We start from the raw sequence: 23,117 nt of genomic DNA on the forward strand, positions 1-23,117 counted from the left end.
AAAGAACTCCCTCTGTGTTCTGTTAGACAGGTAACTCTTTATCCATAAAATAGCAGGTGGTGTAAAGCCATAACACATACATGGTCCCGTGTGGCTCAGTTGGTAGAGCATGGTGTTTGCAACGCCAGGGTTGTGGGTTCGATTCCCACGGGGGTCCAGTACGGGGGAAAAAATGTATGAAATGTATGCATTCACTACTGTAAGTCGCTCTGGATAAGAGCGTCTGCTAAATGACTAAAATGTAAAATACAGTGCCTTTGGAAAGTATTCAGACCCCTTGACTTTTTCTAAATTTTGTTACATTACAGCCTTATTATAAAATCCATTTTAAAAACAATCTACACATAATACCCCATAATGACGAAGCAAAAACAGGTTTTTAGAAATGTTTGCAAATGTATTAAAAATAAAAAAACAGAAATACCTTATTTACATAAGTATTCAGACCCTTTGCTATGAGACTCAAAATTGAGCTCAGGTGCATCCTGTTTCCATTGGTCATCCTTCAGATGTTTCTACAACTTGATTAGAGTCCACCTGTGGTAAATTCAATTGATTGGAAAGGATTTGGAAAGGCACACATCTGTCTATATAAGGTCCCACAGTTGAAGCCATGAGGTCGAAAATATTGTCCGTAGAGCTCCGAGACAGGATTGTGTCGAGACACAGATCTGGGGAAGGGTACAAAAACAATTATGTGGCATTGAAGGTCCCCAAGAACACAATGGGAGAAGTTTGGAACCCCCAAGACTCTTCCTAGAGCTGGCCGCCCGGCCAAACTGAGCAATCGGGGGAGAAGGGCCTTGATCAGGGAGGTGACCAAGAACCCGATGGTCACTCTGACAGAGCTCCAGAGTTCCTCTGTGGAGATGGGAGAACCTTCCAGAAGGACAACCATCTCTGCAGCACTCCACCAATCAGGCCTTTATGGTAGAGTGGCAGACGGAAGCCACTTCTCAGTAAAAGGCACATGACAGCCTGCTTGGAGTTTGCCAAAAGGCACCTAAAGACTCTCAGATGATGAGAAACAATATTCTCTGGTCTGAACTCTTTGGCCTGAATGCCTTTACACTTGTGTGTATCAAGTAGTTGTTGTGAAATTGTCAGATTACTTGTTAGATATTACTGCATGGTCGGAACTGGAAGCACAAGCATTTCAATACACATGGTTAGCAGATGTTAATGCAAGTGTATGTGACAAATAACATTTGATTTGATTTGAAGTGTGGAGGAAAGCTGGCACCATCCCTACAGTTAAGCATGGTGGTGGCAGCATCATGCTGTGAGGATGTTTTTCAGCAGCAAGGACTAGGAGACGAGTCAGGATCGAGGGAAAGATGAACAGAGGAAAGTACAGAGAGATCCTTGATGAAAACCTGCTCCAGAGCGCTCAGAACCTCAGACTTGGGCAAAGGTTAACCATCCAAAGGGTCTGAATACTTATTTATTTGATTTGACATTATGGGGTATTGTGTGTAGATTAATGAGGGAGAGAAAAATATTTAATCAATTTTAGTAAGGCTGTAACGTAACAGAAAAGGAAAAAGTCAAGGGGTCTGAATACTTTCCGAATGCACTGTATGTTTTTCCATCAGCAGACTATGAACGATAAGGTCAAAAGCCACACTGAAGTCTAACAAAACAGCTCCCACAATCTTTTAAACTATCAATTTCTCTCAGCCAATCGTCAGTCATTTGTGTAATTGCTGTGCTTGCTGAATGTCCTTCCCTATAAGCGTGCTGTAAGTCTGTTAATTTGTTTACAGTAAAATAGCATTGTATCTGATCAAACACGTTTTTTTCCAAAAGTTTACTAAGGGTTGGTATTTGGCTGATTGGTCGGTTATTTGAGCCAGTAAAGGGGGCTTTACTATTCTTGGGTAGCGGAATTACTTTTGATTCCCTCCAGGCCTGAGGGCACACACTTTCTAATGGGCTTAGATTGAATATATGGCAAATAGGAGTGTCAATATCATCCACTATTATCTTCAGTAATTTTTCATCCAAGCTGTCAGACCCCGGTGGCTTGTCATTGTTGATAGACAACAATCATTTTTTCACCTCTTCCACACTCACTTTACAGAATTCAAAATTACAATGCTCGTCTTTCATAATTTGCTCAGTTATGCTTTGATATGTAGTGTCAGCGTTTGTTGCTGGCATATCATGCCTAAATTTGCAATTCTGGCCAATGAAAAAATAATTTAACAAATTGGCAATATCAGTGGGTTTTGTGATGAATGAGTCATGTGATTCAATGAAGGATGGAGTTGAGTTGCCTTTTGGCCCAAAATGTAATTTAATGTGCTCCAAAGCTTTTTTACTATCATTCTTTATTTAATTTATCTTTGTTTCATAGTATAGTATGCCAATCGGTTGTGCAGCCAGACTTATTTGCCATTCCTTTTGTCTCATCCCTCTCAACCATACCATTTTTCAATTCCTCATCAATCCACTGAGATTTAACAGTTTTTAACAGTCATTTTTTTCATGGGTGCATGCTTATTAGTAACTGGAATAAGCAATTTCAGAAATGTGTTAAGTGCAGTGTCTGGTTGCTTCTAATTACACACCACAGACCAACACATATTATTTACATCAACAACATGACCTCTTATACACTATATTAGGTCCAGCCTTTGGAACGTTGGTTTTCCTAGATATGGCTACTATATTGTGATCACTACATCCGATGGATTTGGATACTGCTTTAAAGCAAATTTCTGCAGTATTAGTAAAGATGTGATCAAGCCTATTCCCCCTCAAGAAACTAAAAAGATTTGGCATGGGTCCTGAGATCCTCAAAAGGTTCTACAGCTGCAACATCGAGAGCATCCTGACTGGTTGCATCACTGCCTGGTATGGCAATTGCTCAGCCTCTGACCGCAAGGCGCTACAGAGGGTAGTGCGTACGGCCCAGTACATCACTGGAGCTAAGCTGCCTGCCATCCAGGACCTCTACACCAGGCGGTGTCAGAGGAAGGCCCTAAAAATGGTCAAACACTCCAGTCATAGACTGTTCTCTCTACTACCGCATGGCAAGTGGTACCGGAGTGCCAAATCTAGGACAAAAAGGCTTCTCAACAGTTTTTACCCCCAAGCCATAAGACTCCTGAACAGGTAATCAAATGGCTACCCGGACTATTTGCATTGTGTGCCCCCCCCCAACCCCTCTTTTTATGCTGCTTTTACTCTCTGTTTATCATATATGCATAGTCACTTTAACGCTACGTTCATGTACATACTACCTCAATTGGGCCGACCAACCAGTGCTCCCACACATTGGCTAACCGGGCTATCTGCATTGTGTCCCACCCACCACCCGCCAACCCCTCTGTTACACTACTGCTACTCTCTGTTCATCATATATGCATAGTCACTTTAACCATATCTACATGTACATACTACCTCAATAAGTCTGACTAACCGGTGTCTCTATGTAGCCTCGCTACTTTTATAGCCTTGCTACTGTAAATAGCCTGTCTTTTTACTGTTGTTTTATTTCTTTACCTACCTATGGATCACCTAATACCCTTTTTGCACTATTGGTTAGAGCCTGTAACTAAGCATTTAACTGTAAGGTCTACACCTGTTGTATTCGGCACACGTGACAAATAAACTTTGATTTGATCAATACATGTTGATGATTTCATTCCTGTGCTGTTTGTAACTACCCTGGTAGGTTGATGGATAACCTGAACCAGGTTGCAGGCACTAGTTAAAGTTTGAAGCTTTTTCTTGAGTGGGCAGCTTGATGAAAGCCAATTAATATTTAAATCACCCAGAAAATATACCTTTCTGTTGATATCACATACATTATCAAGCATTTTACACATATTATCCAGATACTGACTGTTAGCAGTTGGTGGTCTATAGCAGCTTCTGTAAAACTTGCCACCATTGGACTCTGGAGCAGTGGAAAGGCGTTCTCTGGAGTGATGAATCATGCTTCACCATCTGGCAGTCCGAAGGACAAATCTGGGTTTGGTGGATGGGAAGGGAACACTACCTGCCTGAATGCATAGTGCCAACTGTAAAGTTAGGTGGATCAGAAATAATGGTCTGGGGCAGTTTTTCATGGTTCGGGCTATGCCCCTTAGCTCCAGTGAAGGGAAATCTTAATGCTACAGCATAAAATGACATTCTAGACAATTCTGTGCTTCCAACTTTGTGGCAACAGTTGGGGGAAGGGCCTTTCCTGTTTCAGCATGACAATGCCCCTGTGCACAATACGAGGTCCATACAGAAATGGTTTGTCGAGATCGGTCTGGAAGAACTTGTCTGGTCTGCACATAGCCCTGATCTGAACCCCATCAAACACCTTTGGGATGAATTGGAACGCCGACTGCGAGCTAGGGCTAATCACCCAACACCAGTGTCTGACCTCACTAATGCTCTTATGGCTGAGTAGAAGCAAGTCAAAGTTCCAACTTCTAGTGGAAAGCCTTCCCAGAAGAGTGGAGGCTCTTATAGCAGCAAAGGGCAGACCAACTTAATGCCCATAATTTTGGAATGAGATGTTCGACGAGCAGGTGTCCACGTACATTTGATCCTGTAGTGTATCTATGTCTACACCAGCACAGTTTCCACTAGATAACACAGTCACAAAGTCAGATTCCACAGCCACATTGTCAAAATAGGAGCACAAAATAGGTGCTTGTTGGTCTAAATTTAAGGTTTGGGTTAGGCATAAGGTTAGCAGTGTGGTTGTAGTTAGGGTTAGGTTTGAAATCAGATTTTAAGAAGAGAAATTGTAGAAATGGGCAGGGTTTAGACATAATGACTTTATGGCTGTGATAACTAGTGACAACCCTACAGCACACTTTGGCTACAGGCAAAAGTGGCTTTACCAAAGACAACACGGAGTGAAGTGCAATGAATTAAACCAAAGTTGACACAATGCTGAATCCAAAATATACGGATTGTTTAATACACAGCAAAGTAATAACAACAATAAACAGTTCAAGAATACATAGAAAACATATTCGTATTTTTCTCCTTTGCTCATATATGTTTGACGGTTTATTTATTTTTTATTGTCAAGCGACAAATCACATGTACAGTAGCTGACGTGTTATATATCTGATCACATGTACAGTAGCTGACGTGTGTACATATCTGATCACATGTACAGTAGCTGACGTGTGTACATATCTGTATGAAACAATTTAGCTCCATTGTTATGCTCACAGATACTTTTGAACATTAGCTTTTGTGTTACAAATACTTTTACAGTTAACATTACAGTACCACAGCAATACACACAGACATTTAGCCAGGAGAATATATAATGAAGAGACCGATTTAAGCACTAATACAAAAATACTGGCTGCCATGTTGGAGGGCTGCACCTCTACTCTGTGAATGGTTATAACTGATGGGAAGTGCATGATGGCAATGTACAAACAAGATCTCATTTGGTAATCATATTGAGAATATCCCTGCTCAAAATAGCTAAATTTAAGGCAAAACAAATACAAAAACATCCTGAAGCAATATGCAAAAGAGTTTTTGTTTTTAAAAGGGTACATTCACTAAGTGAACAATTAAATGTATTCAAACGTATTGATTATAATGTTAATTACCTGAACATAGGAAAGTGCTTTTAGAGACTGAGACACAGAAATACTGTGTTGTGCAATTATTGTAGTGTGAGTATATTTTCAGTATGGGTCACCTGATGATTTCAGGAATATAAATAATTATTTAGAAGCATGATTTTGAAATACTGACTAATTGTTGGTTTAGCTTTCATATAAATACAAGTGAACATATTGTCTAAATGTTGCACACTGAGTGAAAGGGAAAGGAACAGACACATGGTGGATTACTTGTTTTCTATGAGAGTCTGCACTTTGAGGACCAAGTCTCGAGCCATCGTTAGGACCTGCGGGACGTTGTGATGCTCGGCCATTTCTGAAGAGGGAAATCAAATCAAACACACTGTGTTACAAGAACCTAATTGGTTGTGTTGATTTACATATGAGTGCAGCCTATGGAGTTGTGCTTTCTGATGTTGTTAGCAAGCACAATAAAAGCAGTTGCTACATTCAAAACATACATTCAGCAAGCAAAAAGAAAGTGGAAATGAAATTAAATAACTGAATTGTCAAATATTCCATTCCATAACAACATCTAAAGTCATTGTTTAGCCTCACCGTTGAAGAACTTGATGATGTCAGTGAAGTCCATGTTGTTCTCCAGGATGATGTCTCGGTACATCTCCACCAGTGCCAGAGCGATGAAGAGGACAAAATGAGTGGAGGAGGTATACGTGGCCGCCCAGATGGTCTCCCACACGGAGAACACATCATCATACACCATCTCTGAAGGGAAGAATGGCACAGCACGTTATACACCAAAGAAGACTGCGATATGACCTGCCTGCAGAACAGTCATGTTACAGAAATAAAATGTCAGAAAAAACTAGCTAAAAATCTGTATAGGTCCTTCATATTGTATAACTTGAACAAGATTAATTTAGGTTTAAACATCACCAGCATGGCCCTTTCATAGTGTGTGCGATGTAACACATGCCCATGCAGATGTCAGCACCTCGTTTGAAGTCTAGCAGGAACCAGCGGTAGCAGAAGTAGAAGTGAGTGTAGTCTCCATTCATCTGCATCACTTCAAAGAGCTCTGCATCAAGGATCTAGCAGAAAAGATGACGAGAGTGCCTATCTGGTACTACAAAGTAATATCACTGTACTTATAATAATGTGCATGTGTGACTGTGTATATACGTGCGTGTGTGTGAGCATACGTGTTTATGGTACCTGGATGAGGGAGCGCATGTTGGCAAAGTGTGAATCCATGGCCCCTCCATGGGGGAAGTTGTGATTCATCCTTTTCATCAACTCAGAGAAACAGCTGAAAGCTATGACCTCTGAGTAACACACAGACACAAATAAACAGCAAATGATTCATGTTATCTTACTCTTGTCTGCAAATGATGCAGTAATATTATGCAGTATAAGAGAGCTATTGTTAATGCAGACTGACCATCATCCAGAACGACCAGTAAAGGAGCCAGCAGATCACACATGCCCTGGACATAGCCAATCTCCAGATGTTGCCACACATAACTGCACATTATGTTGCGTAGTTTCTCCAGGTTAGCAGGAGTGAAGTACCAGTAGGATCTGTCACAGCGTCTCACGTCCTTATCAATGCGATGCAGGTTGAGCAAGTACAAATCCAGCTGCTCTTGCTGCACAGAGTGACAAAAGGGACTAAGATTAGTTAAATTTGTTCAACTTCAAATGGCTATTGTTTTGTCATTCATACCAGCATTGTGTCAGCTCTGTAGCCAGTTGGGTACTGTATGTTAAACCAACCCTTAGCCAATCAACCTCAAAAGCTGTGACATTCATTATAGAACACATACAGTAGGTAACTCATTTGGAGTACTTACAGAATAGGTAGTCCCTGCTGGGGACACTGCCACTGGTGAGACCTCAGGTTTGAGTTCCTCTGTCTCAACCACAGAGTCAGACTGAGTGTAGAGACTCTCCATCTCAGGTTCCTCCTCAGACAGGGCTGGCTCTGTTCCATCAGGACTGGTGTTGGAGGGTGCATCCAGGACAGGCTCCCCTGAGCCAACTCTCCCCAGGGCCAAGGGGGCAGGTGGGGGAGCCATCAGGCCAGACAAGGGTCTAGCCCAGGCCGTGGGAATATCCTCCATCTCTAAGGCGGAGGGCGAGTCATCAGAATCTAGTGTATCAGGAGATCGCCTAGAGTGGGATGTCACTGTAACACTGGCCCTGGCCTCAGGCAATGCAGGTGCATGTTTCTCTGAATCTATGGCAACTGTCATTTCTGCAGCTTTGTTATTGTAATTCTCAGGGAAATTGGCCTCCACAGAGTCTAATGGTTTGGTTACGAATACATCTGCAACCTTTTCTTTAGTACTATCCATGTCTTTCTCACAAACACAAGCCTTGCTGGTTTGAGGGGTTTGCATTTTTGGAAATTCAGATTTTGTGATTTCTTCCATTTCAGAGGAGGTTGTGTCCTCTTTTTCAGCAATACCAGCCTCCCTTATCGTTGTTGAATCTTTATTTCCTTCTGTTACAGATGGCTCTCTGGGACAGAAGGGCTCTGTCGCTGGGGCTTTGCTCACTTGTGTTTTAGTAACTGTGGTCTCGCCTAGTGGCGGAGCTGGAATATATACATTAGAAACCTCAATTTCTAGTTTGAGAATATCAGTATTCTCAGTTGCAAACGCTGCTCTCACAAGGAGCTTTGTGTCTTCTGTGGTGGAAGCTTCAGACAACCCATCTGCTATAATGTTGTTTTCTTCCATTTCAACATTTCCTAAGGACTTTGCATATTTTTTGTCAGGACCCTCTTCAACTTTCTCTGAGGTTTTCACGATTTCTACCAATCTAGAGCTTTCGACCACTTCACTCTCTGGGGCCTTGAACTCTCCGGCTGATGCAGCCTTGTCGTCAACTGTTATCGGCAGCTTTAGTTCTTCAGATCCGACTTCAGTTCCCAAGACAGTGAAAGGACTCTCTATTAGGGGTGGCTCAGCCTTGGCCACTGGGCTAGATGCAGCTCCTTGGACCGCTGATGGCTCTGGTGATGGCTGAGTGGCTGCTGGTCTGACTGGTGAGCCAGATACAGGACTGTTGTTGTTGTTTGTGCTTTGAGGCTGTTCTGGAAGACCTGAGTCAACAGACAAGCTGTAGAAGGATGGGTCCCCAGAGTCTGAGGTACCATTTGGGATGGCTACATCTCGGAGGTCTTTCAGTGGGGTTTTGGACCGCTCTTTGCTTTTCTCTCGCTTTGTCTCAGATTCAATCAGTTCCACTTCCTCAACAAACCAAAATGCCTGCAACAGCAGACCATAGGAGAGTGAATACCAAGTATTATCAAGATATCCTATTAAAATCCTTCAGTATAAACATACTGTACCTGTGTGCTACTTCTGGAGTCACTCTGTGAGTGGGCAATCTGTTTGTCAGAACCAATGCTCTGTGAGGACTGGTGTAGGAGGATGAGACAAATGCCAACCAGGAAGAGACCAGAACAGCATGGGGAGAGACATATGTAAGTGTGTTAACCATATGAGTATGAGTCACAAATTCTGTCATGTGTTGCACTCATCAAATGGGACTGGTATGGCCCACTTACATCAGTGCTGATGGTGGAGTCTCGCTGCACTGGTCCTGGTCTGTCCACACTGGCCACAGAGTTGCACTTGGCTATGGCTTCAGCATGCTTCTCCCCCTCATTCTGTTTTACGATGGCCTCACAGCCCAGCCACTCTTTCATAGTCTGCTCATAGCAGGCCCGCACCTGCTCATCCACCTACACACAGATTATAAACGCACAGAGTCACTAGTGTGTAATGGTATTACATTTGACCCTCCTTCCTACTTTGATTCCTGAGTTGGTAATTTTACCACATGACAATATAACAATACCCACCTCCATCCTACATTTCTGGGTCATATCGAAGTGGTAGTGTCCCAGCAGGAATGGCCAGACCTCCTTGCGTATTGTAGGAGCCACACCACCATAATACACCAGACGCAGAAGCTCATGCTCATCATATGCCTGCAGGAGAAAAGATTGTGAATGTGATTACATACAGACTCAATACAGTACTGTCATCAGTTGCTGTGTGATTCTGTATGCCTCTCAGTGGGATGTTGATGAAGCAGGTACATTCACACTGTGAGCAGTTATCTAAGCCTTGAAGAACATACACAATCACTGCATGTTGTGGTTGTGTGTACAGTGTGTTGAGAATGATGAGCAGATGGTGCAGTAGATCTTACTGAGCAGTCCTGGAGGAAGCTGCTCCAGACATCCACAGTGAGTCCTTCCTGGGCATCATGAGGCACGTCAGGGTCGACGATGGTGGGGTTGACCAGGGCAGAGAGGTGGATACGAACAGTGGACAGGTGACGGCAGTAGGCAAGCCCTTCAATGAAGTAGTGAAGAAACGTGCATGGTTATCAATCCAACCATAACATGAAGACACTGGTGTACAACACATTCCCGCAAGACGCCCCCCCCCCCGCGAAGCTGCAGTATGCCACTGCATGAAGATTATAGCATTTGAATCGGTCTTTCCTAAATGAATTTATGATGCATGTACTCACAGCCATAGAAAGCACGGGAAATGATCTGGTACTTCATGGTGTCACAGAGGAGTTTCAGGGGAGCCCTGTCCTGGTTGCAGCCGTTGGGTAGTGAGCCAACACGGGATCCGTTGAGAGCGCAGGAGAAACAGGAGGACTTCCTGGGGGTGGGGTGCCACATGTTCAATGCCTGGTCCATCAGCTCTGGAGCCACTGGACAGCAAACAACAGGCTCAATGTTATCATCAGCATGAACATCGTCATTATTGTTATTGTCATTAGCAACAGCTACATGATCTTCTTGAACTGATGGAGGATTTGGGTGACTTTCTTTCATAATAAACATGGAAACATTGACAAACCAAGACAGAAGATGGAGGTGTGACAAAGACAACTTAATGCCCATGTATGGTCTCAAATCCAGGGTAACTAATGGAGGGTGTTCGCAGGTTCACAGGACTACAGATACAGGCAGAGACGCATGGTCTGGACAGAGAGGGGCTGAGGGAAGGCAGATGGGACAATGGTCAACAAAACAATGAGAGAGAGCGAAAAAAATGAATGAAAAGGTTTATTCTGAACATATTTGAACAGAAAATCGATACAGAATAAGAAGATCACAAGTGACATACCAAAGTCTGACGGAGTACCAGGAAGCAGGATCCGAAAGACATAGTCAGTGGCCTCGTCCTCTTCTTTATCCGACACAGACTCCACAGAGCCCTGCGGACTCCTCTTCCGCAATTTAGGGAAAACCTTTCCCTGTAGGCAAAGGAATGTACTGCACTCAGTATAAGACAAAGGAATGTACTGCACTCAGTATAAGACAAAGGGATGTACTGCACTCAGTATAAGACAAAGGGATGTACTGCACTTAGTATAAGACAAAGGGATGTACTGCACTCAGTATAAGACAAAGGGATGTACTGCACTCAGTATAAGACAAAGGGATGTACTGCACTCAGTATAAGACAAAGGGATGTACTGCACTCAGTATAAGACAAAGGGATGTACTGCACTCAGTATAAGACAAAGGGATGTACTGCACTCAGTATAAGACAAGGGATGTACTGCACTCAGTATAAGACAAGGGATGTACTGCACTCAGTATAAGACAAAGGGATGTACTGCACTCAGTATAAGACAAAGGAATGTACTGCACTCAGTATAAGACAAAGGAATGTACTGCACTCAGTATAAGACAAAGGAATGTACCACAACCCTTACAAAGCTATCTTCCATTGCACCCTGTGAATTATATTCCCAGCTCTGCTATCACTACCACTTTCATCAACTCAACCCATATAAAAAACCTTCACGTTGTTCCCTTTGCTTTGGCAGGTCAATGTTATTTTCTACTTGGAGGCTAAATTGGTGGATAATATCAATGTCAGTGTAAAAGTATTCCTCTGGCAGCAGTGTACTAACACAGAGATCAGAGTTATCCTCAGTTAAACAACATAAATGATGCTATAGATGACCCTGTTTTAATGTTACAAGAAACAACTAGCTAAATCATACCATCAGGCTTAATTTAGTGGATGTGGACATAATGGCTACAGTAAACATGAATTAAGATCGGAATAATGCAGACCTTTCCTCTCTGGGACCAGAGCGGGGGATCCAGTTGTCCGTGTGGCAGCAGGCCCGTCTCCAGGCAGGTCAGGAACTGGAGCAGGTGTCCTCCCCGGGGGAACCGCAGTGGAGGCCTCTGGATCCCATCCTGACTCACCAGAACCACTGTCCCACCACTGTCCACTGGGAAAAAACATGATCACAAGGTCAATAACACACAAACAAACAAATGTATACAAAGCTATAGGCCTACATAATTAAGAGAGGTTCCTGTACCTTGCTGATGGCAGTGCAGATAAACAATCTCCGCCAGGCGAATAGTCATGGCAAAGTCCCAGTAAACACTGTAGGAAAGTAAATGTGTGAACAAATCATATATAATTTGGCATGCTCAGTGGACAAATATGAGTGTCAGAATATGTTTTTATTACTGTGATTTGATATTACATTACCTTTTTTCAGTATCATCTGCCACAGTGCCATTCATGAGCTGGTTGGGCGTCCATTTCAGGGTCATGAGATCTGCAGTCTGGTGGAGAGACAGGTACCCTGGAATAGCCTCCATGTCATCCCTCTGTTGACCAAGACAAGATATTTGTTACAAAGCATTCCCTGCTGTTTAAACAGTGATAAAAAGCTATGTCTGATCCTTTAAATCACACACATGCACACACATACACACACCGGCTGCACCAGGACATTGTTCTTGCCAAACAGCAGTGTAGCCCTGTTGTTCTGATGGAGGGACTCAACATAGTCCCTAGCCCACAGGATGGGCCGGTCCTCCATACTGCCACTGGACTGCCTCTTCTGGATCTAATAGAAAAGACCATTGGACCATTTTTTATACATCATATACTTCACACACATCATTCATTTACAAACACATCATCCACACACTGACCAGGGCAGGTCGCCTAGAGGGGGAGTCCTGGCGACAGTGGCCACTGTGGATGCGGTGCCTCTGGACTAGCTCATCAGCAGATGGGTCTGTCCAGAAGTGGTCGGCTGTCTTCACCTTAGTGTACTCCAGAGCACAAGGGCCGACTGCAAGAGTAAAAGCAACAAAACACTGAGATCCACAACAGGTTGGGCGTGGAAAAGTGAAATCACTATTTTTAGCCCCTAAAGAACTGTACTAAACCATCATCATACAGAGTGAAATAGCGAGGTACCAGCAATGTCATTGTTACGCTCACAGGAAGAGGTAAATGCACTTGTCTGTTATAAGTGTGAGTATAAAGTCAATTTGGAGTTAGTAACCAGTATATTTATCTTCTAAACTACAGAGCTATGTCCTTATCTGAAATAAGGTAATATCCACTGTTAAGCACTAGTCTCCTACGGTTGAAGTCGGAGGTTTAAATACACTTATGTTGGAGTCATTAAAACTCGTTTCTCAACCACTCCACAAATTTCTTGTTAACAAACTATAGTTTTGGCAAGTCGGTTAGGACATCTACTTTGTGCATGACTCAAGTAATTTTTCCAACAATTGCTTACAGACAGATTATTTCACTTATTTCACATAATTAACTGTATCACAGTTCCAGTGGATCAGAAGTTTACATACACTAAGTTGACTGTGCCTTTAAACAGCTTGGAAAATTCCAGAAAATGATGTCATGGCTTTAGAAGCTTCTGATAGGCTAATTGACATCATTTGAGTCAATTGGAGGTGTACCTTAGTGCCTCTTTGCTTGACATCATGGGGAAATCAAAAGAAATCAGCCAAGACCTCAGAAAAAAATTGTAGACCTCCACAAGTGTGGTTCATCCTTGGGAGCAATTTCCAAACGCCTGATGGTACCATGTTCATCTGTACAAACAATAGTACGCAAGTATAAACACCATGGGACCACCCCGCCGTCATACCGCTCAGGAAGGAGATGCGTTCTGTCTCCTACAGATGAACGTACTTCGGTGCAAAAAGTGCAAATCAATCCCAGAACAACAGCAAAGGACCTTGTGAGGATGCTGGAGGAAACAGGTACAAAATCTATATCCACAGTAAAGCAAGTCCGATATCGACATAACCTGAAAGGCCGCTCAGCAAGGAAGAAGCCACTGCTCCAAAACCGCCATAAAAAAGCCAGACTATGGTTTGCAACTGCACAACTCCCTTATCTTACCTCATTTGCACTCACTGTATATATATACTTTTTGTTTTCTTTTGTTCTACTGTATTATTGACTGTATGTTTTGTTTATTCCATGTGTAACTCTGTGTTGTTGTATGTGTCGAATTGCTATGCTTTATCTTGGCCAGGTCACAGTTGCAAATGAGAACTTGCTCTCAACTAGCCTACCTGGTTAAATAAAGGTGAAATAAAAATACAAAATAAACATGGGGACAAAGATCGTACTTTTTGGAGAAATGTCCTCTGGTCTGATGAAACAAAAATAGAACTGTTTGGCCATAATGACCATCGTTATGTTTGGAGGAAAAAGGGGGAGGCTTGCAAGCCGAAGAACACCATCCCAACCGTGAAGCATGGGGGTGGCAGCATCATGTTGTGGGGGTGCCTTGCTGCAGGAGAGATTGGTGCACTTCACAAAATAGATGGCATCATGAGGAAGAAAAATTATGTGGATATATTGAAGCAACATCTCAAGACATCAGTCAGGAAGTTAAAACTTGGTCGCAAATGGGTCTTCCAAATGGACAATGACCCCAAGCATACTTCCAAAGTTGTGGCAAAATGGCTTAAGGTCAACAAAGTCAAGGTATTGGAGTGGCCATCACAAAGCCCTGACCTCAATCCTATAGAAAATGTGTGGGCAGAACTGAAAAAGCGTATGCGAGCAAGGAGGTCTACAAACCTGACTCAGTTACACCAGCTCTGTCAGGAGGAATGGGCCAAAATTCACCCAACTTATTGTGGGAAGCTTGTGGAAGGCTACCCGAAGCGTTTGACCCAAGGTAAACAATTTAAAGGCAATGCTACCAAATGCTAATTGAGTGTATGTAAACTTCTGACCCACTGGGAATGTGATGATAGAAATAAAATATTAAATAAATCATTCTCTCTACTATAATTCTGACATTTCACATTCTTAAAATAAAGTCGTGATCCTAACTGACCTAAAACAGGGAATTTTTACTGGGATTAAATGTCAGGAATTGTGAAACACTGAGTTTAAATGTATTTGGCTAAGGTGTATGTAAACTTCGGACTTCAACTGTATGTCATGTTGTATCTATAGGTTATCTTAGAGGGAGTCACAGTCACTGTAATGTGCCATTCAATGTGCTATTTCTTATCTTATCAGAGATCTGTCTGGCCACATCCTGGCAATAGAAGCTACAAGAAGAGGTCCATTAATACCTAACAGAGAGGCAAGGATTGGTCCATCCACAGCATCCATTAGAATGGCCTCCCTGTCATAGAAAGTACTGGAAGAGAGAAAACCATGTTTACTAAAAATGGTGCAAGACGTTCTCTGAAAAGTGACTGTAATACTGTTTTCACATAAGATTTACAGTATTTTGACTGTAAAAAAAAATTGCAATGTTTATATGACCCCCTTACAATCAAGCCCATTTCTCCCACTTGCCTCAACATGCCTTTTATACCTCCCGTGTGCATTCTGGCAGGTCAGTGACAAGTGGTAATAGTAATGTGCAGATGTGGGTAATTTTAATAAATCCATTGAATATACACCATCAAAAATAAAAATATTATTTATTTGTTTAGGCAAGTCCTACGAAACATAAGACTAATAAAAATAATTTTCAAAACAATAGAATTACATATTTTGAGTTTAATTATGCTACGTTCAAATGAATGAAATCTATTTTGTTCATTAAACAGTCAAGACACACCTACCCCGATCACAGTCCACACCCATATACTTTGTAGTAGGAATATAATAGAATATCAACAGAGTAAAATACAAATAATATTGTTCCCACACAACTTGTGTCACGGGAATGTGTGGAACAGCTGTCATATAAAAAAAGTGATAGCCTATTATTGCTAAATGTTTCTGATCAGCGATACTGTAGATAACCAAACGAACAGATGAGCTATACCACCTCCATTTGCCCAGCCTGAAACCAATTAACCAAATAGTCCATACAGATAGAGATTCAATTAAACAAAATCACATTGATTGAGACAAGTCAGGGAAGTCACAGGGTTTTAGTCGGGAGTAGGCCTAGGCTACTAAGCTTCTGCGAGTGAAGAGCAAAATAATATAATATTTAAACTACATAACATGCTGGCAAAATGTTCTAAATAATGAGCCAACTAGACAAGATGATCATGAGCAGCACTCACCTCAACTTAGCTAACATTTCCCTAGCCAAATTGTAGAACTGGCAGGAGGATGGTTTACTGCCGCTGCCTAGCAACCATCAAGAGTTTAAGAGAGTAGTGCGTGCCAATGCCGGCTCAGCATTACGGCTACGTTTCATACTGAGCCGTAGGCAGAACTTTACCGAAATAATTACTAGGTTGTTAGGCGGAAATAAAAGTTTTGGCTTTGATTCCGGCAATACCTTTCAGATGTAAGGACGAGGCAGGAAAAAGTCGGTAGTATGGTATAGTTAGTAGAGAAATGACTTAGTGTGAAAGGGATATGAGTAGTTGGCTATACATTGAACAGCAACTGTTGGTATTTGTAAAATCAAACACAATATCAGCCAGAAGCTGATCAGTTGATTGATTGCTAACCTGCTGTTCTCCACTAGGTACATGACAATCTTGTCCAGAAGCTTCTCCATGAGAGCAGTGCGGATCCACAGGTTCCTCAAGCCCTGGGGGGGGAGGTTGGTCACCCTGGGTTGTTTCGGAACACTGGCATTATTTAGTTGAGCCTGTCTGCTGGAGGAGAGGAGAGGAGAGTTTGATACAAATGTTCTATACTTTTGACATCTCTGTGTGTGTGGAGGGGGGGGGGGAATTACTATCCAAGATCAGTGTCTTACTTGGTCTCGATGAGCTGTTCCAGTTCTTGGACCTTTTGACACAGTTCCTCCACCGGGGTGAAGCTCTTCCCCACCTTCATGAAGAGTGCTGCTACCTTATTACTGCACAGGAGGCCCGCTGCTCGCCTCTTCAGCCCATGGAGCACACATGCCTCCACTACAGCTGTAGACACACATAGTACAGAATATACAGACACAAACAGTATACACAGAGTTTGGTTTTCCCCAAAGCGATATTCACTAAGCTAAGATTGCATACACTGTAAACAACAAGTAAACCACATACTATTTATGGATTTCCCTAGCAGAGTTTGATCTTTTTCAGGAGCACCGGGTGAAAATGAAGTGAGAAACCCTTGGACAATTTGAGTGCTACAGCAGAGAGGCAGAGATGGGTTGGAGGGCAGGCGCAGGTGGCTCTCAGCAGGACCAGAAATAGACTGAAAACCGGCAAATGCTGTTTACTGTTGCTACACTCTTAGAAAAAAAGGTGCCAGTCAGAACCATACAGGGTTCTTTGGTTTGTCCCCATAGGGGAACCCTTTTTAGGTGCAGGGTAGAACCCTTTGCAGAGGGTTTTATCTAGAACCCTCTATGTAGGATTCTTCAAAGAACCCCCTATATATGGTTCTGCCTAGAACGTCTATGAAGGGTTCTACCAAGAACCATTTTATAATCTAAAGGTTCTTCCTAGAACCGTCTATGAAGGGTTCTACTAGCCTTATTAGCCTTTAAAATGGTATTATTTATGACAATACATATACATCAAGCCTTTCTTTGAGGGCCTAGCTATACCCTAACACAGTGGTGTTAGGAGTTTCCTGGTGTACAGGCCACATCCGGCCTGCAAGTCACATTATGCTGGCTTGCAAAGTGATTTGTAATTCCTATTGGAATCCAGACAGAGTTAGGATATCCAACAAGTGGAATTGTTAATCACCTGCAACCTGCATCCAAAATGACTGCCAGGGTAGGGAAGAATACTGAGACTACCTCAATCATCTAAACTGGAACAAATATCTCAGTAACAGGAGCAATAAATCCAACAGATTGGATTAGTTTAGATGCAAAAACACAGATATTACAGTCAAACTGGGAAATATTATATATGTTTCTATTTATAAACCCTTCTTGCCTTCCAAAGAATCCTGCTTGCCTTACAAAGAGTTATCCAAGAACCCTTTCTTCCAAAAAATGGTTCTTAAGATGTTAACGGTTCTTCTAGGTAGAACCCTTTGTCTTACGAAGAACCCTTGTCTTACAAAAATAGTTATTCTGATCAAACGGTTGTTGGTAGAACCTTATCCTTCCCCAAAGAACCCTTTTGGAACCATTTTTTCAAAGAGTGTAGGGTATCCATGGATGTGTGGAGGTGTAGTATCAACACCTTTGAATAGTGTAACGAATTCCCGTTGTTGGGGTGGCGACAAAGGGTGGCTTGACCTGCCCTACCTGCTGACTCTTACCAAATAGTGTCTGCTGACAATTCAATTTATCACAGATAGACCTACATTTACAGAGCAAAATGTCAAGCCCTGTCAAGCCCTGCCACCTCCTACTATCCCAATCTGTGTACGGTTACATTCTCAACCAACACAGCTTGATTTTAGGCGGGCACTGGCCACAGCCATAGTAAAGGATAAGAGACAGCCTAAAATCAAGCTGTGTTTGGTTGAGAATGTGACCGTACGCAGATTGAGGTAGTAGGAGGTGGCAGGACTTGACATGGCTTGACATTTCAACTCCACATGATGATGCCTGATGTCACTTTGCTCTGTAAATGTCAATGTAGTCATGAGTAAATGTCTGACCATGCAATCAGTTCAGAGTTTTTATGTGAAATTAACTGTATGTCTATGACAGGAATCATCAACTAGATTCAGCCGCGGGCCGTTTTTGTCTTGAGCGGATGGTCAAGGGGCTGGAACATAATTACAAGTAATTTATTGACTGACAATAAGCCCAAACAGATATAATATTTGACTTAACATAATAATTTCAAACATTGCTTACATTTGTATACAATCACATAGACAGTATCTCTATTATACATGGGAATACTTTGGAACAGATTTACAAAATTAAAATCACTTGGAGCTGACATGTCCAACAATAAAACATTTTTTAGAAAAAAACATAAATAAAAAAATAAATACAATTTTTGCTTATAAAACTTGGGGGACCAAATAATAATCCCCCTGCTTTTGACTCCATAATCTTACTACTGAGCTGTTAATGGAACAATAATCCTGTGTCATATCACAAGTGTGAAATGTGAGGCTGTGACACCAGAGGGTTGGGGGTGGAGGTTACAAATCACTAGTTCAAACCAACGGTGATTCTTCAGTTTATAAAGAATAGCAGCACTGCATGGGTCTTTGATAAGAGAAAGAAAGGTGCTCTTTGGAGATAAAGTTACTCATCTCACGAAACATGTGAGTTTCTTACTTACCACAACCTCTTGCTTCTATCCACTCCTCTCTTGCTCTCATTACAATCGTAATGGTGTTTGGTCCAAGATGATAAACCAAGCACTTGTGCATCTGTTACACATAAGCTAAGCAGTCATTGAATCAACACTTAGACCCACCCAAACCAGCTATGCCTGCCCATCAACCACGGCACCCTCCCTCCCATCAAATTACTGGAGCACTGCCATATGGCACTTAAGTCCTTCAGTGGGCTTGTAGATTTTGCTCCCTCCCAAATGATTTTGTGTACAACAGCAACATTTTTTTAAATTAACAGTTACTATAGATCAGTTTAATGAATCCATCTCTAATCTATCTGCATAAACTTTAATTGGGGGATAGAAAACCAGCAAGAAATATATAGGCAAGTCAAAACTCCAATGAGCAATACGAACTGTCACTACTTCTGTTCACAAACAAATTGGCCTTGACAAACTGTCAAATCTGCAACACTGATGAAATAAGTAATACACTACTTCATGAAGACACTCACCACAGAAGGATATTATATGGCTGCTGTCTGCATGCACAAACTTCCGAGTTACTGCCTCTTCCATGATCTGTTTCACCTGGGAATAAAAGAACGAGATAAAGGTGACGTTGGCTTTAATTTAACAGGCAGATAAAGAGACAGGTTCTGACATGAGGAAACAGAAAGAAAATCAAAGTGTAGAAGGAGGGAAGGTTGGGGAGTGATTACGCAACAATAGATAATCACAGGTAGGCAGAGGGAGAGTGGCGAGGGAATGCAAGCGAGCATGCAGATATGTATCACTTCAGACAAGACAGAGCTTGACCAGCGTAAAAAACGCGCACTAGTAAAATATATTGTGACCAATTCCCAGATTATGGAATTATACAGTACAGAGAAATTGTGAACATTGCGAGATAGAAATCCAATCAAATCTACTCGAAATACTGGGAAAACCTGTCTGAGTTTGAGATACAGTATATTTAGTATCACCAACTAAGACCCTCTTCCTTGCTGCATGACCTGGTGCCAGTCATGTCCCCAGTGTGATGAGGCCTCCACAGGCATGGTGAAGCTAAACGTGGAAGTCTCCAACCCACACACTACTGAATAAAACATCCTGTTTACCCCCCAGCGGGCACCAGAGCCAATGATTGCCTTCACAAGACTCACAATAAGAATTGCTGCCATGAATAACTTGTCAGAATAAGGGTATTTTGTCTTGCATGTGTGTGTGTGTGTGTGTGTGTGTAGTAAGTTATCTATAGATAACATTCTAAGATGTATCACCAATGAAAGTCACCCATTTATTTATTCAGCTCTGTCAAAGATCAAGCTCTCATAATTACAAACAATGAAAGTGAATAGCTAATCACTTGGTCTGTTGTCCAGACCGTTATTTTCCTCTTCTAAAAATGTCACAAAGATTACCAGTGCCAGTGATTTACTGATTAAAAAAAACTTTGAAAGCTGGTTGTGGGGAAAAAGTCAGCTTTTCTATACTTTCCATGCATTTTCCCGCAAAAGCTGGGTACTTTCCATGCATTTTTCCGCAAAATCTGAGTAAACTGTGTTTACTTGCATTTACCCTACACTACACCACTGGTCAGTGCTATCCATACAAATGAGTACACTATACAGTCTGCTGCTATGATGTACTTTTTGTTTTCTAAAACAACAAAGTGCAACAGAGGACACACCAGCATGCAGCTACAAAGAAAAGGAGCCAGACAGGAAGGTAGTCTCCTCTCTCCCTTTCAGGTTCCCCAAATCTGCAGCCCAACTATGCCATAAACCAATTTTCCTTTGAAGAAGTATGATATGACTGTAGCTAACAGATAGATGGGAGTCTCTTGCAGAGGTGGTGGGGTCAGATAACGGCAAGGAGTCGCGACACAACAGCAACATCCTAAGAATTTATGAAAATGACCATATCTAAGTGCTCACATGTCAAAAATGTTTTTAAAAAGTGTCATATTCTTCCTGGGGGTGTATATGAACAGATTTGAAGAAGATTTAATGTTACTAAAATGCTGTCAGTTACACTTTAACTTTCTAAACACTGGATGAAGCAAGACAATCTTATCAATTGATTTGGTGTTGTGTTTTATATAAAAGAGAGAGGGGCATTAGGCTATCTGAGATAATAGCGCCCAGTGAATTGAATTGCCCTCCATTACAGCACGAGCATTAACATGAAAGACATCTCAGTAAAAGCAGTTATCAATAATCCTAGGAATGATGATGCTCATTGGCTCTGCACTGTGACATACACACGTATTCACATGCAGATAACGGATCCATGATTTCTCTGCATAGGCTATAATCCAAGTATTTCAATCCAAGTCGTCACTGAATGCATGAGCGCACCGTTTATAATGAAATAACGTTCCAAAAAAACATATTAGGCTACATCCTCACAATTAGGCAACATTTTATTGAAACATATCATTTTATTGAAACATATTAGACCTCCCTATTTTACAATCTCATTTTGGCAATCCCAATAAAACAGAACTGCTGCCAGCGATCCATGACCAAGGTTGGTTCTAATAATTAGTTGTTATAAACATTGCAAATATATAGGCACTCACCTCTTTCTTCACATTGCGCAGCAATTTATGGCGCGTCTCGGCCTCTGGAATAAGAAAATAACAGTATCATTCGAAAGCTGCCGAGGCATTCAAGCCTATGTCGATTTGTCCCACCTATTAAAATAGAAAACGAAATTATTGAAACATCTTACCTCCCATTGCGCCCCACTGTTGCTGTTGATTCAATTGCACAAAGACAGCTATTTGCTTCAAATGAGCCTCTCTTCAGTTTACACTCTGGCCGATTGTGAATATGCGGCCGAACGCCCCCTTTAAAGCAACACACGCCACACGTTGCAATGCACAGTCAATCTTGATTATATGGCCTGTATTTACAGTCTATGGTTAATAAAGGATGCAAGGAAACACGCAGGTAGGCTACACACGAAGGCAGGTACAAGCGCGCGCGCCCTCTCTCTCTCGCTCACTCACTGTATATATACACACACACACACACACACACACACACACACACACACACACACACACAACACACACACACACACACACACACAATAAGGGGTTAAATGTGTGGGTTGAAAGGTATTCCACTGTCTTATTTAGCGGGGCAATCTGTGATGATCTCCACCTCATATAGTCTATATATGATTATTGACAGTAAGAATAACTCATTTGCAGTAGTCAGCTAACCAATATTGTCTAGATAACAGCTAATAAATAAGATCTCCATAGAAGTCAATGTGAAAAGCAGGCTATTACGTCCCGTATCAAAATAAATTAGTAGTAGGCCTAACACAATTTCATGTAAATATGTATAGAATTTTGAGTATGCGTTTTCAATGGCACAACACCAGATACCTCTCGCTTTCCGTCGCTGATGACAGACATAACTGGGAGGGAGGGTTCTTTGGGGAGGGTATCTTGATGATAGTGATGTACAGCGACGATTTTAGCATGTACATCTTGGTGAGGAAAACTCAAAAAATATTTTTGGATGCATGCCAGCAAAGCCACTACACAACACAACACAACACGAACAATACATGAATTGCACTTTAACGGTGGCAAACGGTTCCCACAAACTGTTAGGGCCGACATAACGCTGTCCGAGCAGCAGAGCTTTCTTTTCAGCACCATGGAGTTAATCCTTACCACTGCTCCACCTGTCTATCAGCCGAGCCTTGTCTGGCAGCAAAACAGTTAATTCAGCCTCATTTACTGCCTTTAAAAAAAACATAACTGATATGGCTGATTTGCCTAAACAAATGTGGTTTCTACTGACAATTGAGGTGTACAAACTATGGCATAAGGGGAAGACGAGCGGATAAGAGCCAATCCGTAATTTCTACGAGCAGATAAGAGGCAATCCATAAATTCGATTAAGACATTAATGAGCAAGATAGGACGAACGTAGTCAAGGTAACTATTTGTCAGCACTTTTAAACTGTACAGTGACATAATTCAGAACATGGGCCCTTCTTATAGTATTCTCCCTGTAAACCAAGTCAGAACCACAGGA

The 23,117-nt window shown here is 41.9% G+C and overlaps 1 protein-coding gene and 1 long non-coding RNA gene across 4 annotated transcripts; one reads left to right on the forward strand and one right to left on the reverse strand.

Annotated features, from left to right (window-relative positions):
- Positions 1-4,903: 4,903 nt before the first annotated feature.
- LOC106568190 (small G protein signaling modulator 1) lies at positions 4,904-22,065 on the reverse strand. 3 transcript variants are annotated; one of them, XM_014138315.2, is made up of 23 exons: positions 21,790-22,065; positions 21,638-21,681; positions 19,566-19,641; positions 16,602-16,764; positions 16,348-16,497; positions 14,998-15,065; positions 12,574-12,716; positions 12,354-12,485; positions 12,122-12,243; positions 11,946-12,013; positions 11,689-11,852; positions 10,727-10,856; positions 10,116-10,307; positions 9,789-9,934; positions 9,436-9,564; positions 9,139-9,315; positions 8,920-8,988; positions 7,415-8,836; positions 7,003-7,210; positions 6,777-6,886; positions 6,556-6,652; positions 6,159-6,326; positions 4,904-5,916 (listed from the first exon to the last, which is right to left on the reverse strand). In XM_014138315.2, exons 1-23 carry the CDS (start codon positions 21,794-21,796, stop codon positions 5,828-5,830), a joined length of 4,074 nt encoding a protein of 1,357 aa, XP_013993790.1. In that variant the 5' UTR covers positions 21,797-22,065; the 3' UTR covers positions 4,904-5,827. The 3 variants fall into 3 exon arrangements, with proteins under 3 accessions (XP_013993790.1, XP_013993787.1, XP_013993791.1); XM_014138312.2 differs by having other exon boundaries at positions 12,348-12,485; XM_014138316.2 differs by lacking the exon at positions 4,904-5,916 and having other exon boundaries at positions 6,498-6,652; positions 12,348-12,485.
- LOC106568191 (uncharacterized) lies at positions 11,711-15,662 on the forward strand. Its single transcript, XR_001320243.2, has 3 exons — positions 11,711-11,875; positions 12,132-12,213; positions 14,942-15,662. It is a non-coding gene; the product is annotated as an uncharacterized lncRNA (long non-coding RNA).
- Positions 22,066-23,117: the final 1,052 nt, after the last annotated feature.

The sequence above is a fragment of the Salmo salar genome, chromosome ssa13 (genome assembly GCF_905237065.1).
Source record: "Salmo salar chromosome ssa13, Ssal_v3.1, whole genome shotgun sequence".
NCBI classification, from domain to species: domain Eukaryota; kingdom Metazoa; phylum Chordata; class Actinopteri; order Salmoniformes; family Salmonidae; genus Salmo; species Salmo salar.

Excerpts from the sequence above, each read along its gene's own strand:
- LOC106568190 (XM_014138312.2), bottom strand. Across the intron at positions 9,565-9,788 it reads GCTTCCTCCAGGACTGCTCA|GCATATGATGAGCATGAGCT; the intron begins GTAAGATCTACT and ends TTTCTCCTGCAG. Across the intron at positions 8,837-8,919 it reads ACTCCAGAAGTAGCACACAG|GCATTTTGGTTTGTTGAGGA; the intron begins GTACAGTATGTT and ends CTGCTGTTGCAG.